The sequence below is a fragment of the Coccomyxa subellipsoidea genome (genome assembly GCF_000258705.1).
Source record: "Coccomyxa subellipsoidea C-169, whole genome shotgun sequence".
NCBI lineage: Eukaryota > Viridiplantae > Chlorophyta > Trebouxiophyceae > Coccomyxaceae > Coccomyxa > Coccomyxa subellipsoidea.
In genome coordinates, this window is record NW_005178026.1 from 3,461 (window position 1) to 17,051 (window position 13,591).

The 13,591-nt window shown below is 52.0% G+C and overlaps 4 protein-coding genes across 4 annotated transcripts; 2 read left to right on the forward strand and 2 right to left on the reverse strand.

The window, feature by feature from the left end:
* Positions 1-2,011: 2,011 nt before the first annotated feature.
* Positions 2,012-2,615, reverse strand: COCSUDRAFT_58053 (hypothetical protein; the record flags this gene model as incomplete). Its single annotated transcript, XM_005644305.1, has 2 exons — positions 2,012-2,243; positions 2,497-2,615. The coding sequence occupies 2 exons, from the start codon at positions 2,613-2,615 to the stop codon at positions 2,012-2,014; spliced, it is 351 nt and encodes a 116-aa protein (XP_005644362.1).
* Positions 2,616-3,495: 880 nt separating this feature from the next.
* On the forward strand, positions 3,496-4,888 carry COCSUDRAFT_30882 (nuclear transport factor 2). The gene is made up of 5 exons (XM_005644306.1): positions 3,496-3,639; positions 3,735-3,887; positions 4,063-4,143; positions 4,247-4,328; positions 4,536-4,888. Exons 1-5 carry the CDS (start codon positions 3,613-3,615, stop codon positions 4,559-4,561), a joined length of 369 nt encoding a protein of 122 aa, XP_005644363.1. The 5' UTR covers positions 3,496-3,612; the 3' UTR covers positions 4,562-4,888.
* Positions 4,889-5,483: 595 nt separating this feature from the next.
* Positions 5,484-7,587, forward strand: COCSUDRAFT_30887 (methylenetetrahydrofolate reduct). Its single transcript, XM_005644307.1, has 7 exons — positions 5,484-5,625; positions 5,734-5,865; positions 5,958-6,032; positions 6,133-6,384; positions 6,499-6,610; positions 6,698-6,960; positions 7,049-7,587. Exons 1-7 carry the CDS (start codon positions 5,539-5,541, stop codon positions 7,154-7,156), a joined length of 1,029 nt encoding a protein of 342 aa, XP_005644364.1. The 5' UTR covers positions 5,484-5,538; the 3' UTR covers positions 7,157-7,587.
* A 366-nt stretch (positions 7,588-7,953) lies between these two features.
* On the reverse strand, positions 7,954-12,547 carry COCSUDRAFT_19170 (phosphatidylinositol 3 and 4-kinase family protein; the record flags this gene model as incomplete). The annotated part of the gene is made up of 13 exons (XM_005644308.1): positions 7,954-8,010; positions 8,233-8,409; positions 8,707-8,959; positions 9,198-9,340; positions 9,583-9,681; positions 9,957-10,055; positions 10,305-10,430; positions 10,605-10,748; positions 10,972-11,097; positions 11,384-11,497; positions 11,640-11,729; positions 11,972-12,152; positions 12,375-12,547. Coding segments are annotated over 13 exons (1,782 nt in total), but the record flags the coding sequence as incomplete, so codon positions are not given.
* Positions 12,548-13,591: the final 1,044 nt, after the last annotated feature.

Here is a 13,591-nt window from a genome sequence, read left to right on the forward strand (position 1 = left end):
TTTATGTCAAGTCGGTGTCACAAGTAGAGTCCTTGAGCCTGAGTAGCACTAGGACAAGGTCTCCCTTGCCCACTTGTGGCCATTTCAACTTGGCTAAACCTCACACTCCTAAATATAAAGGGCAAATCTCAGATTCACAATTTGGTAGCAGGTTGAAAACCTGTCAAGAACCGGTTATGATGGCACACGCTGCGGATGACAGGTTCACAACCACTGCTCTACCACATCGGCATGCAACATCATTGAACTTATATATGACCCGTGTGGGATCTCTGTGTGATGCATGTCGACTTCCGGCGTGCTTCATGGCAACTTCCTGGTCGCTTCCCATGTCCTTCACACGTGCCCCTCAGACTTGCACGTGAATGGGTTCATATAGTTCATATAGTTATTGCACAGGTTATGGAGGCGTGTTAGCTAGCAGGCTCCATGTCCCGCGCAGAAAGATAGCTGGATACCCCAGAATTTTCTGCTCTGGCAGTTGGGAAGGTGTATAACGTGCTGACAGTAATGCTTGATTGTCCCTCTGCTTGCAGGTGAAGCGCCTTGCGAAAGGCATGCTCAACACGGAGAGCGCATGAGGGTCTGGAGGATCCCGACAGCTCGGTAGCTACTCTGAGTTAGAGGATGCTCCGGGCGAGAACTGAGCATGCGCAGCGCAGCCACTGCCGGGCTCTTTAGCAGCGGATGCAAGAAGGAACTAGATTGGTGAACAAAATGCAGGAATATGAATGAGTGTGGAATACTGTTAACTGAATGGTTGTAAATATATTTTTGTTGAGCATGGACTGAATATCTGTGGTTGTAGGCATGGACATTTTGTTGTTGGTGAACAGTGTGGAACCTTTCTAGGAAGTTCTGCGCTGCGGCGGAATTCACAAGTGCTTCACGTTGTCTTCACTGTGACTTGGTTGAGAATTGCTTATTGTTGTTTTAGGACACGCTTGTGATACTCTTGTGAAGCCTGAATGCTGCAGACCGCGCGCGGTTGCAATTCCTGATCCCTTCACATTGGGGTCACAAATTGATTGTATGGGAACTGGTAGGGAAGTTGTAATGAAGCCATTACGACATCACACGCGGCGGTTACCTTTTCACATCCAGTTCCCTTCCACATCAGCATGCACCTTTTTCGGATCCAATTGTGAACCTTTTGAGATCTTCACGGGATGCCTGCCGAATCCGGCGTTATTCCCCATCACGTCATGGCCACTTCACACGTCCTTCACACGTGCCCTCAAACTTGCACGTGGCTGGGAAGTCAATAGGAAGTGAGTGGTGCGGCCGTAAAAAAGCCATATACGCGTCACAATGACGTCACAACCGCGTCGCAACAGGGTCACAACCAGCATTTCAAACTTGGTTGTGAAGTTAGGCCGCTGGTGGCCTAACTTCACGACGGCGTCCCAACCCCTTCCTTGTGACTGTAACAACGGCTTCACGTCCACGTCACCTGACTTCACAATCACAACACAAACGCTTCACCACTGGCATCAGATGTGAAGTTCCTGGGAAGCATGTGTGAAGTTTCTGGTCCCCATAGTGTCAAGCTTGCTGCCTTTTTTGTGCAGAAGGTTGATCACACTCCGTTTCACTTAGTACGGGACATGCCCAGCAAAAAATTTGCTTGAAAGGCAGAGTTCAAAACTGCAGCCAGAGCGGGGGCGAGGACTCTCTCCGGAGGAGGCATGCCTGGCTCTGGCTCGTCCATGGCATACTGTGACAGCTCAGCAGGCAGACCTTGGACACTTGTGACACGGCCACAATGCAATTTTTGAAGCCCATCTAGCACTTCCCCAATAAGAAGGGTGCATTCAAAGCATCAGCATGGACGGCAGGATGGCTGCACAGGGTATTCCAGCTGGGGCAGCTCTGCAATTCGGGCGATTGCAAATTGCAACCCTCGCACAATAGCCATCCCACATTTGGACTAGCTTGAGCTGCTCGGGAATGCCAGACGGCTGGGCCCAGAGCTGCTTCCAGTAGGAACGGGGGTCAATGTGCAATTCATCTAGCAGGCGCCGCAAGTGTGCGAGCCGGTGAGCGCGCCGTTTGGTGCGGACGGTGTTGTGGTAGAGACGCTCCTGAGCATGAAGTCGGAGGGGTCGCGCCCGCGCGCGGCGCGGGCGCGCCGCGCGGACGTCCCTCTTGAGATGGCGCCACTCCGCATCAGAAGGCGCATCGACGCGCGCTGGCCGCCGTTGGCGCCCAGGATAGGCGTGCATATTCCTTGCGGCGGCCGCCTGTCGAATACCCGCATCAAGAGTCTGGAAAATTGCATCAACTGGCCCAGTCACTGCAAGCCCTTGGCAGGCCTCAAGGCTAGCACTTGCAACAACGCGCAGAGCATCAATCAATGCATTCCTGCTTGTTGGCTGCCACCTCACACGGGACGGTGGCTGCCCAACACATGACACAGGATCATCCTGTGATGGTTCTCAACCACATTCACTTGCAAGGTCATCTTAGTTGGGTGATGATCAGAGCCGCGCGGACGTCCCTCTTGAGATGGCGCCACTCCGCATCAGAAGGCGCATCGACGCGCGCTGGCCGCCGTTGGCGCCCAGGATAGGCGTGCATATTCCTTGCGGCGGCCGCCTGTCGAATACCCGCATCAAGAGTCTGGAAAATTGCATCAACTGGCCCAGTCACTGCAAGCCCTTGGCAGGCCTCAAGGCTAGCACTTGCAACAACGCGCAGAGCATCAATCAATGCATTCCTGCTTGTTGGCTGCCACCTCACACGGGACGGTGGCTGCCCAACACATGACACAGGATCATCCTGTGATGGTTCTCAACCACATTCACTTGCAAGGTCATCTTAGTTGGGTGATGATCAGAGTCCCGCCTGCCAATATTCACAACAACACTAGAAATCAGGGGCAACGTGCCAACCGAAACGAGAATATGGTCCGGTCTAGTTGCGTGAGTACTATCCCATAGTATGGGTTTTAGCCTTAAAGGTAGGCACTGCCTCCAGGTCCCCTGGCACTCTGCCAGTGCATAAGAGCATGTCGGTACCGGTGTCTTTGCAAAGATCTAGCAGGCGCACACCATGAGCACATACCCCTTCATCAGTGCAACCTCAAGCCACTATCAAGACTATCAGAATCAAGCAAGTTTCACACTCCAGCATTGAAATCTCCTGCCAGGAACACACTGCCCTGAGCACGAGCAGCAAGGAGCGGTGCATTGAGCCCATGTAAACCGATTGGTTAGGTCTAAGGGTTGCAATTGCCGTGAGCCTGCTGGGGGTATATAGCTCGAAGCAATCAACAAAGGTGTGATCATACAGCCAAAAATGGGAGACAGCTTGCATTTGAACTTGGATAGGGTATTCATGAATACCCTATCCAAGTGATCACTAACCTCGAGGGGATTACCCTGTAGCCCAGTCACATTGCCATCCCAACATGCCGCTAGATTCTTCATTTGAGTGGTCTAGACTGTTTGCTGTGAGCTGGCATTTACTGACTGGCCCGCTGGTTGCTGTGGTGCGTGGCGCAGCTGCCTGTTTAAGTGAAAGGAGCGCTCCCTCTTTGTAGCATCTCCGACCTGCTGAGCCAGGTTTTCCGTGTTCCTACAGCGGAAAATTTTGCCTCGACGAGACAGGATGGCTTCTCCAGAAGAGGTTGCGAAGGTATGTGAATGATCTCGTGGCGTTCCTGTTATAATATTTTGCCATCACGCATGTCCAGGTGCTGATGTGCCAAAACAATTTTCGCTTACGTGCAGGCTTTTCAGGAGCATTACTACAAGACATTTGACCAGAATAGGGCAGCTCTGCAACCGCTTTACCAGGACAACGCCATTTTGAGCTTCGAGGGCCAAAAATTCCAGGGCCAGGCTGCTGTCATCGGCAAGCTTACCTCTTTGCCATTTCAGCAGGTGAGAAATACAATTACTTTGCTTATTTGAAGTGATGTGTGGCACGCATTATGTCAAGATCGGACGTTTTTGGTTGGTTTCTGTTTTGATATACTGCGATGACACAAATGGGGAAGTTTACAAGTTGGGCGGGTGAAGATTGATCATGGCTTCAGCCATTCTGTGCTTGTGGTAGGTGAGGCATCACATCTCTTCTGTGGACGCACAGCCTTCGCTGAGCAATGGCCTCATCGTGTTTGTCACTGGCCAGCTGCTGGTGCGCACCCTCCACTCGCTCGCCTAGTGCCTGCCATGAGCCGACATAGCAATGATTACATTCGGTTTATACAATGCTGAAGACTGCCTTATGTGATGTGCAGGTGGATGGCGAGGCAAATCCTCTGAAGTTTAGCCAGGTCTTTCACCTAGCTGCGTCTGGTGGCTCCTTCATCATCACCAATGGTATGTTACGGTTTTATGCATTCCCTTTCAAAGCATGTCAGCCGCACCTATTTGCTAGGATTCTGATGCCTGCTGCAGAGGAATTCATTGGACCTCTGGCTTCTCACCAAAATTTGTACAGGAAGTCTGGGCACAGTAGCTTTACTGCATATATTTTCTATATGGATGGTGGAAATCTAGAGTAACTGTTGGCTTGTTGTTGTGCAGACATCTTCAGGTTGAACTATGCTTGAAATTTTGGCGAACAGCGGAGGCGTTGTCAGCAGTGCAACAGATCTAATCGCAAGCTCCATCAGAAAGGGCCCGGTTGAGATCATGAAGTGTGCGGAGACTTTGTTTCTATCTAGCCATCAAACGCTGTCATGTACTCTGCACTGAGACAGCCTTTCTTCAGCTGGCAGAGATCTCTTCCGTTTGTCTTTCTCATGAGGACAAGGGCTTGTGAATTGGCGTAGCTCTTCTACCATGCAGGCACTGCCGAGAGCTGGTGTGGTGCAGCGATGGGGATTTCATGTACAGATCATAGAAGCTTGAAGGCATGTAACATGTACTGCTGCTTCTGCGCTATACACTCACAGTGTGATGCCAAGTAGCGCAGCCCAAATGTCAAATCATGCCCAAGGCAAAGGATATGAGACCTCAACGGCCAAAACGAAGCCATTGCAGTGTCATCATTATGATCGACTTGATCATCATCGGATATCGTCATTTCGGTGCCGCCAATCTATTGAGCGGATCACAGAGGTGATATCCAGTGGACTTTCTGCATGGTGCCAGGCAGCTGCCTTGTGTGCACAGTCCATATTGAGCAATTTGCACATCATATAATTTTGAGACTATTTCCAGTTGTACTGTAGGCTCTAGCTAATTTCTCTATGGCTAACTGCAGCCCACCGTTCTTTACATGTACGGCCGATCGATCGCGTAGCCACATCATGAATGGCCCTGCTAAAACTCAACAAGATTCTGGTCATCAAAGATGCTAATTTTCCAACAGCTCTGTAGTGCAGATGCTGAAAGGACAGCACTGATCAGATCGAGCCACGTGTCTGATAGCCCACCAGCTCTGTGGCATTCCCTCCTGCTGGCGGTTCGGCCATGAATCGAGCTCTCTTCATCGCAGCAGCGCCTCTTGTTGTGACAACTTTGCGTATTCGTTCTGTTATGTGACGAAATATATTGAAGATCACACATTAAAGAGATCGCCACCATGAAGATTGTAGACAAAATGAACGAGTCTATAAAGGCGGGGAAGACTTTTTTCTCCTTTGAATTCTTTCCACCCAGGACTGATGAGGTGACAATCTGTTTCAATACTATTCCTTTTTCACGGAGAATCTTGATGAGGTTGTGTTAGCCTAAAACTCCCTCTGTGCCCTGAACACCTTTTTTCCTTTGAATGCAGGGGGTAGAGAATCTATATAGCCGCCAACATCGCATGGCAGCCTATGGTCCAACCTTCTGCGACATCACGTGGGGCGCTGGAGGCACTACAGCAGACCTCACCTTGGACATCGCTGCTAAGATGCAGAATACGGTGTGTAAACGCCTTTGATGAGCACTAGACTTAAGATCACAGGATTGTGGATCGTCTTAAAAATAGCATCACAAACCTTCGTTTGAATGCAGGTGGGTGTTGAGACCATGATGCATTTGACGTGCACCAACATGCCAGAGAGTCAGCTGGAGAATGCTCTGGACAAGGTGCGTTTGTCCCAGAGACCTGCGTCTGATCATTTGCATGGTAATGCTACGCTAAGCAGGTTCTTTGCAGGAATTCAGAATGTTGCATTGGTTGTTGCAGGTCAAGAGCTATGGCATCCAGAACATCCTGGCCTTGAGGGGTGACCCACCAAAGGGGCAGGAGACCTTCACAGTGGTGGAGGGTGGCTTCTCCTGTGCGCTGGACCTAGTCAAGTACATCAAGGCGAAATACGGAGATTTCTTTGGCATCACAGTAGCAGGCTATCCAGAGGGTCACCCTGATGCCATTGTCAGCAACCCAGAGGAGATGGACAAGGCATACTGGGCTGACCTCCACTATCTGAAGGAGAAGGTGTGTTTTGCTTTCAAAGTTTCTTCAGCAGGGCTTGCTAAATATCCTGTGGGCACGTAGCAGGGTTGCTTTCTGTGCAGTGGCACCTGAATAAGACAGTTGTGTCGTGCGCAGATTGATGCTGGTGGCGAGATCATTGTGACGCAGCTCTTCTACGATGTGGACCGCTTCTTCAAATTCGTGCAGGATGTCCGGTCCCTCGGCATCACCTGCCCCATCATCCCAGGTATGCTCAGCAGCATGCACAGCTCACAGCAAGCATGTCTGTCGAATCGTCCTCACTCTTAATTGACTGGGGGTGTGAACTGCGCAGGCATCATGCCCATCATGACATACGGCGGTTTCAAACGCATGACCTCCTTCTGCAAGACGGCCATCCCTTCCGAGATCAGCGAGCACTTGGAGAAGATCAAGGACAACGATGAGGCAGTGAAGGCCTATGGAATTGAGCTGGGCACCCAGATGTGCCGCCGCCTGCTGGAGGCCGGCACGCCAGGCCTGCACATGTACACGCTCAACCTCGAGAACGCCAGTGTCTCAATTTTGCAGAACTTGGGCCTCATAGAGAAGTCACAGGTAGGCCATCCTCCGTCACATTCTGCTCTGCTGGCAAGCCTCCCCTCCCTCGGTGTGAAGTTTCCTCATTGTGCTGTATCTGGTGCAGGTGTCGGCCACCGTCCAGGTACAAATTAGCAATGACAGCAAGGTCAAGAAGGGCACCGAGAAGGTGGAAGAGAGCCTGTCAAATGGCGCAGAACTAGCTGTCGCTTAATCTAGCGTGCTGATGTCCAGATTGAATCTGCCCTTAACATCTGTTAAGGGTTCCTGACCGCCGTACACATCGGCGGGCTCTTTCAGCTGGTTCTCATATGTCTTGCCGGCCCGACGCTTAGCGCCAGCATGGTTGCAATGACATTTGATTCCCTAGCCAAGTTGTTGTAGACCAGGGAATGACTGCAATTGTAACATTCCAGCAGAGATCTGCACAACACCGTGCAAGTGTCCAGGCCGTCAGAATTTGCATTTGGTAAAGGCTGGAGAATTATCCCAGCATGAGGCAACATTATGAGTGTCCAGACTAGTCCTTTGTGAAGCATGGCAGGATGCATTAGGTGCATTAATGTCACCAGGTGGGCCACAGCTGGGAGAATGCGGGCCTCGAGGCTGAAATTTATGATCATAAAAAAATCACGTGTTGGGCCTAGCATACTCGGCACAAATTACCTGAAGGGTGCATCAATTTGAGTGATTTCAATTTTACATGCTGCAACTGCAACGGTGCTGTTAATGTCAACATCAGCTCTAGCTACCTCTCTACCTTTGCACACATGCACTTGCATGCCAGTCTGGCTAGCATTGATGTCACCTGGTAATATGCAGGGTGCTCAAGTTGTTCAAACACTGTATTCAAGGGGACATGCCTGCTCTGCATGTATCTCGACATCACGATGTTCTCTCTGTAGGATTGGTGTCAACAGTGCTACAGGGTTTTAAGTCGATGAAATAGACAGCAACTCTATGCATGACAAGTACATCGCCTCTCCAGTGCAACATGCGTTAGTGGGCGCATTACTTGGGAATGGCATTCTGTAAATACTGCACATAGTCGTAGAAGCCGGTGGTCCACTGCAACCAAACGAACAGATGTCAGCAATTGTGCTCAATGGCACGCTCCTGAAAAAGGTAGCAACAAATATAAATAAGCTAGATCTGAGGATTGAAGATCCCTTGCACAGCCATATAAAAGACACCTGTATGAGCAGATGAAGGCTCTTCAGGATTTCACGCTCGCCACAGCGTTCCATCAAGCTTCAGAGAAGCCTGCATTGCGGTGGAACAGCACCGCACCTTGTCATAGGCATCGCGGATGGTGGCCTGCATGAAGGCAGCAGCCTGCGAGTCGCTCATCTCCAGGTGGAAGCGCTTCCTCAGATTCTCCACCGGCCGACCGCGCCCGTAGCAGGGCAGCCCGCTCTCAGCCATCAGAGCCACCGTAGCTATGATCCCCTCTGCCACGCCCCGAGCCTGCACAAGGAAGCACCCATTCTGCCACACAGATCCAATGAGACACAGTCTTGTGGACTGCTGGCAGGGCAACACGCTAAATTTTCCAGGTGCGTAGTTCAATTGTGAAGCCTCCTTTATGAGCTTATGGCATCAGTGTTCACAGCCTGCACCGTGCCAGAATATACAGCAGGAAGCATTAAGGCTCTTATTACCCTAGAGTCATGCGCCAACAGGTTGCGCATACGATGAGGACAAAATGAAAATCGGAGGAACTGATCTTGAGTTGCAACTAGGAAAAGTGAAGTGGGCGCCCACCGCAAGGAAGCCGCGCACGCAGAGGTTCTCAAACCGGCAGAACTCGCGCGACGCGCGGCTGCCGCCAGGGTCGACAAGCAGGGTCATCTCGTGAGACAGCTTGAAGGCGGCCGACTCGAAGCGCATGTTGCCCCCGGGCGAGATCTCCAGGATGAATCCAAAGTCGATGTGCACTAGATGCCCATCAACATCGATCAAGATGTTGCCGTTGTGGCGGTCCTTCGCCTGCAGCAGGAAGCACGCTATCGCGTAACTGCGCGCCAGACCACACAGCTGTGTTAGAAACCTCTGTTAGGGTGAAGAGAGAAGCTGCAGGCTGTAAGCAGACATTGATGGTTGATTTTAAGAAAATAAGATGTTCAAAGAAACATGACGGAAGAAAAGCAATATACAGCATGCCGTGCCAATTAAAGAACGTGAGGGATTAAGGACCATCCATCACAACAAGCATTATTTATGTGACTGCCTTTTGGAGAGGGTGAGACACGCACCCAGCTTCGGAGACGATGAAGTTTTGGCGGGCAGCCTCAAAGCGAGGGGTTCCTGGTGCCCCAAACTCGCGCCTGAATATATCGTAAAGGCCCCCATCCGCTGTCTCTCCCAGCCCGCTGCGCGAGTTGCAGTTGGGCACCACCTACAGTTTGAAGTTCCTAGTCAGTCTCTGCATTCCGAGCCAGCAAAGCATGTTCAAGGTGTGAGTCCCTGGGCAAACATCCTAGAGCACAAACAAAGGAATTTAGGACAGCAGCCTTATGGCTATAGGGCATCAGCGCAGGAGCAGGGTGAGCCAGGGGTATGGTGGTCTGTGAGCTGGAGGTAGTGCCAATTTAGGCGCCTATGGAAAATATGATTCATCTTGCTGTAAGGTGTGCGCACCTCGATGATGCCGCACTCGTAAGCAGTGGGCAGGACGCCGTAAGGCGCCAGGTACAGCGGCAGCCCCGCCTTTGCCAGCGCATCCTTCAGCAGGCCCACCTGCACGCATGCACGCAAGCTCTCATTTTTGCTGACACTCAGCAATCGTGCCCCTCAAAGCGTGCTCAAGCATAACCTCTCAGAAGAGATTTACACAACCTGCATGGCCCATGGACAGCATCGGAGCTGCATGTGCCCGAAATTGTGTCGACCGAGCGTCATCACCTCATCAAACATGGTCCTCAAGACCTTTCCAAGTCACACGTATTCTGACCAATACTGCACTGTCAGCGGTCACCACAGTGAGCACTTTGGATATGAGGGAGGCGGCGCACCACTTGCAGCGCGAGGACATCCTGCCGGCAGTCGTCGCCCACCTTGAAGATGCACGCCTGCACCCGCGCACCCTCCTCCTGCCGGTCCATGTCCTCCACCTGTCATGCAACCACAGGCTGCAGACCTCAGATGTGATGAGCAAGATTGACTCAATATTTGGATTTTACCCGCTTCAATCAAGTTGTGAGCGAGCACCCAATGGGCCAATAGCAGTGTAGATGGAGAATTACTCAAGATAACTTGATAGAGAATATGAGCACGGAGGGCTGAAGCTGCAGCAATGGCAATGATGGATGTTAAGGACATGCATGCATTTGTATGGGAGACAGGAAGTCGAGGAGTTGCACCTGAAACGCAACCAGGATGGGTACTTTGGCAGCGCTCTGCATCGGAGTGGCCGACTCGGGGATGACACCCTTCACGCGGTAGTGCGGGCTGGTGGGCAGGTACAGGTCATCCCGCTGTAGCTTGAGCTGCACAATACATCGCGCACATTGTCAGCATAAGTCGGAGCAGGACCAAGCATTCTCACCATAACTTTCAGCAGGACCTCCACACTGGAGAAAAAGATTTCCCAGACACTGCGGAATTATGAAGTGCAAAGCAAATGCAGCAGCCATGGTACAATTAGTGCATCAGTAGCGCACCTCGCGAGCAAGCCTGACTGCCCCGGCCTTGCGCTCGTCCTTTCGCACAGGATAGAGCGAGCCGCTAATGTCAGTCACGGCGTCAAAGAAGCTCAGCTCGGCCTCCAGAAACGCCAACGCATCCTCCGGCATCTGCTCAAACACCTGCAGCATACACAAAAGATAGCATTTAACCATCAAATATGGAAGAGAGCTGGATGATGCAAGGGGAAGCATACCATGGGAGCGCATGCGCAGACATTTGAAGAAGTACACACCACAATATCAGTCAATCACTAGGTGCTTGAATAAGTGTGGCCTAAATCTCAACCCGTCAAAAACCATGCAAGATGGCCACATGGATGCGTCTGCTTACAAGGGTACGCACCTGCTCCTGGACCTGGCCGGCAATGTCCCAGAGGCCGGTGTCTTGGGGAGGCTGCCAGCCAGATCGCTTGACTGCGGGAGAGAACGCCTCTTCCGACGGCTTTGCCTCGCTCCTCAGAGTGCACACCTGTTGTCAGGAAGCAAGATGTTGGACGTTTGAAAACCTTATCCCACATCCCAAAAATGTCATTCTCCCCATATATTGGACGACATCCTCCAGGCAACGCACCTGTCCCTACTCTCGGACCAATTTCGTGAGCGCAATCACACTGGAACAGTGCCAGAATGTCCAGGAAATAATGGAGACTGCATAATTACCGTAACGTGTAGGACATGATGACACAGCAAACGAATCTGCATCCGTGGACTATACGCAAACAATATATCTGTAGCATATCCAGGCAGAGCCGCACCAGGTGGTGTGCAAAGAGCATGGAGCGCTGCGCAGCGTCCAGCAAGAAGCTTCTGATCAGGCCGCCCTCATCGCGCCGCAGCTGCTGCACCAGCTGTGGCAGAAAGAACGCCACCTGGCACACAGGGAACATGCCTGAATTCCACAGTCACAAGTAGCCTGCGTAGGAGCCTATGCTGGCTTGGCAGAGGAACAGGGATGGTAGAGTGGTATCATCGGAAGGGTGAGATATCACTGGACTGGAGAAATTTGCGCACCTGTTCAGGCGCACAGCCCTGGAGGGAACGCAGCGAGTATGTGCGCACAGCCGCCGCCTGCCCTGCAGGTCCGCCCATCATCACCAGAGCCTGCACGTGCAAGCAGAATAGTAATGGCATTTTGTGAACTGCCACTTGCTTGACCATCAACTGATGACACTCTGTGAATGCACGGCTGCATGCTTCCGACTGTACACCTGGCCTCGCTAATTCTGCACAGGGATGATTAGCGGATTGTGTTTCTGCAGCATTATTACAATGCAGTCAACCAATTACCAGGAGGTGAGTGCCAGGGCTGAGTGGCAGAATGAGCATCGAGGGGCCAAAGGCACCTGTAGTAAAGGTGCAGGGGCCCAGTGCTTCAGGTTGGACAGTGCGCCGTCGCCAGACTTGGCAGCCGCAGGGGTGGCCAGCAGTGCTGCTGCCTCTGGTAGTGCCTGCAGCCGAGCCTGCGCCGAGCACTGTACCACTAGCACCTCCACTTGTTGCCGCAAGCTCGCTTCCACAGGGAACCTGTCATATCAGACACGAGTCCCATGAGGTGTACACATGGACAGCAGAGCACCCTTGTAATGCTGACGAAACCGCCTCCTATCAGGTACGGCTTTCAGTATTTATGGTTCCAAATAGGCTTATGATTCATCAAAACGAGCCCTCAGAGGCCACCTGTGTTCCTGACAAGTCAGCCTGAGCAAAAACTTCCTTGCAGAGTGGCACTGAAGATATGGGCTTTACCGGTCAAGGAGTGCAAGGGCGAGTCTAGGGTGGGTGGCCCATGCAGCTGCCGAGTGTGCACTCCATTGCCCTGGGTTGTGGCGCCTCTGGCGCGCCTCGAGAGGTGCCGCCCAGGTGTGCAGACGGTCGCTCTCATGCTCCATCAGGAGGCGCAGCAGTGCAAGTCTGTCCTGCAGCGACACCTGAACATACCCACACCTCTTCAGTGTACCATCAAGCCACACGTCATCTTAGTCACTGGTTTAGATCCTGAAATTCTGGTTGTATGATGCTTTGTGTGTAACTCAGGATGAAGTCATGCAGGACGATGTGATGTCAGAGAAGGAGACCTGTGATGAGCTTTTGGCTGGAGCCTGCTTTGACTGCCCTGTGGCACTTGGGGCCGGCCAGGTAGGCACAGCAGCCTCCAGGAGGGAGGCAAAGTCGTCCACAGCAGCTGCTTGCTCCCTGCATAATGCAAGATCATAAATTCAATACGCAGACACATCCTTTGCAGGTGTGATCAACGAGTGTCACTGACAGGTCGGGTGTGAGGGGGGAAATAAAGGAGATATGTCACACTCACCGAGCTTCTTCAGCACTCCAGCCCCCGAAGTATCCCACAGGGTGGCTGAACCACATAAGCGCTGACACCAGCACACTCTCATGCAACAAAGCTGCTGTGTCCCGCCTGCCAGTCTCCTGCCGGAACAAAATTTGCAACATAATATGGCAGTGTCCGCGATTGCACAGTGGTACAGAACGACTGGAGTCATTGGCAACCAGGTTCTCATGTTTATTGCATATGCTTGTGGCAGTGTTGAGCATTTCATCATGATGTAGCAAAGACCCTTGCCGATGACAAGCAAACAAACCTGCAGGTACCGAGCATGCTTGAGGCCCAGAAACAAGAGCCTGAAGCGTCCGCCAAGGGCCGCCGGATGCTGTGAGAGAGCATCTGGGTCCGCAAGAGACCGCTGGAGAACCTCGTGCAACGACTTCAACACAGTCCCTCCGGCAGAGCTAAATTCCTCAGTGGCCATCTGCAATTCAAGTGCTCACACCATCAGTCGATGAATTTCCCTTCAAGAGCTACTGCACTAGTCATGGCCACCTCCAAGAACGGTATTGAGTCAGGCATAAAACCAACTTGCTTCTCGTCCAAGGCATTTGATTCCAAAGCACGGGTTCAGGTCAGCAGCATTGCCTACCTGCCATGCTTCCAGAAAGAACGAGAG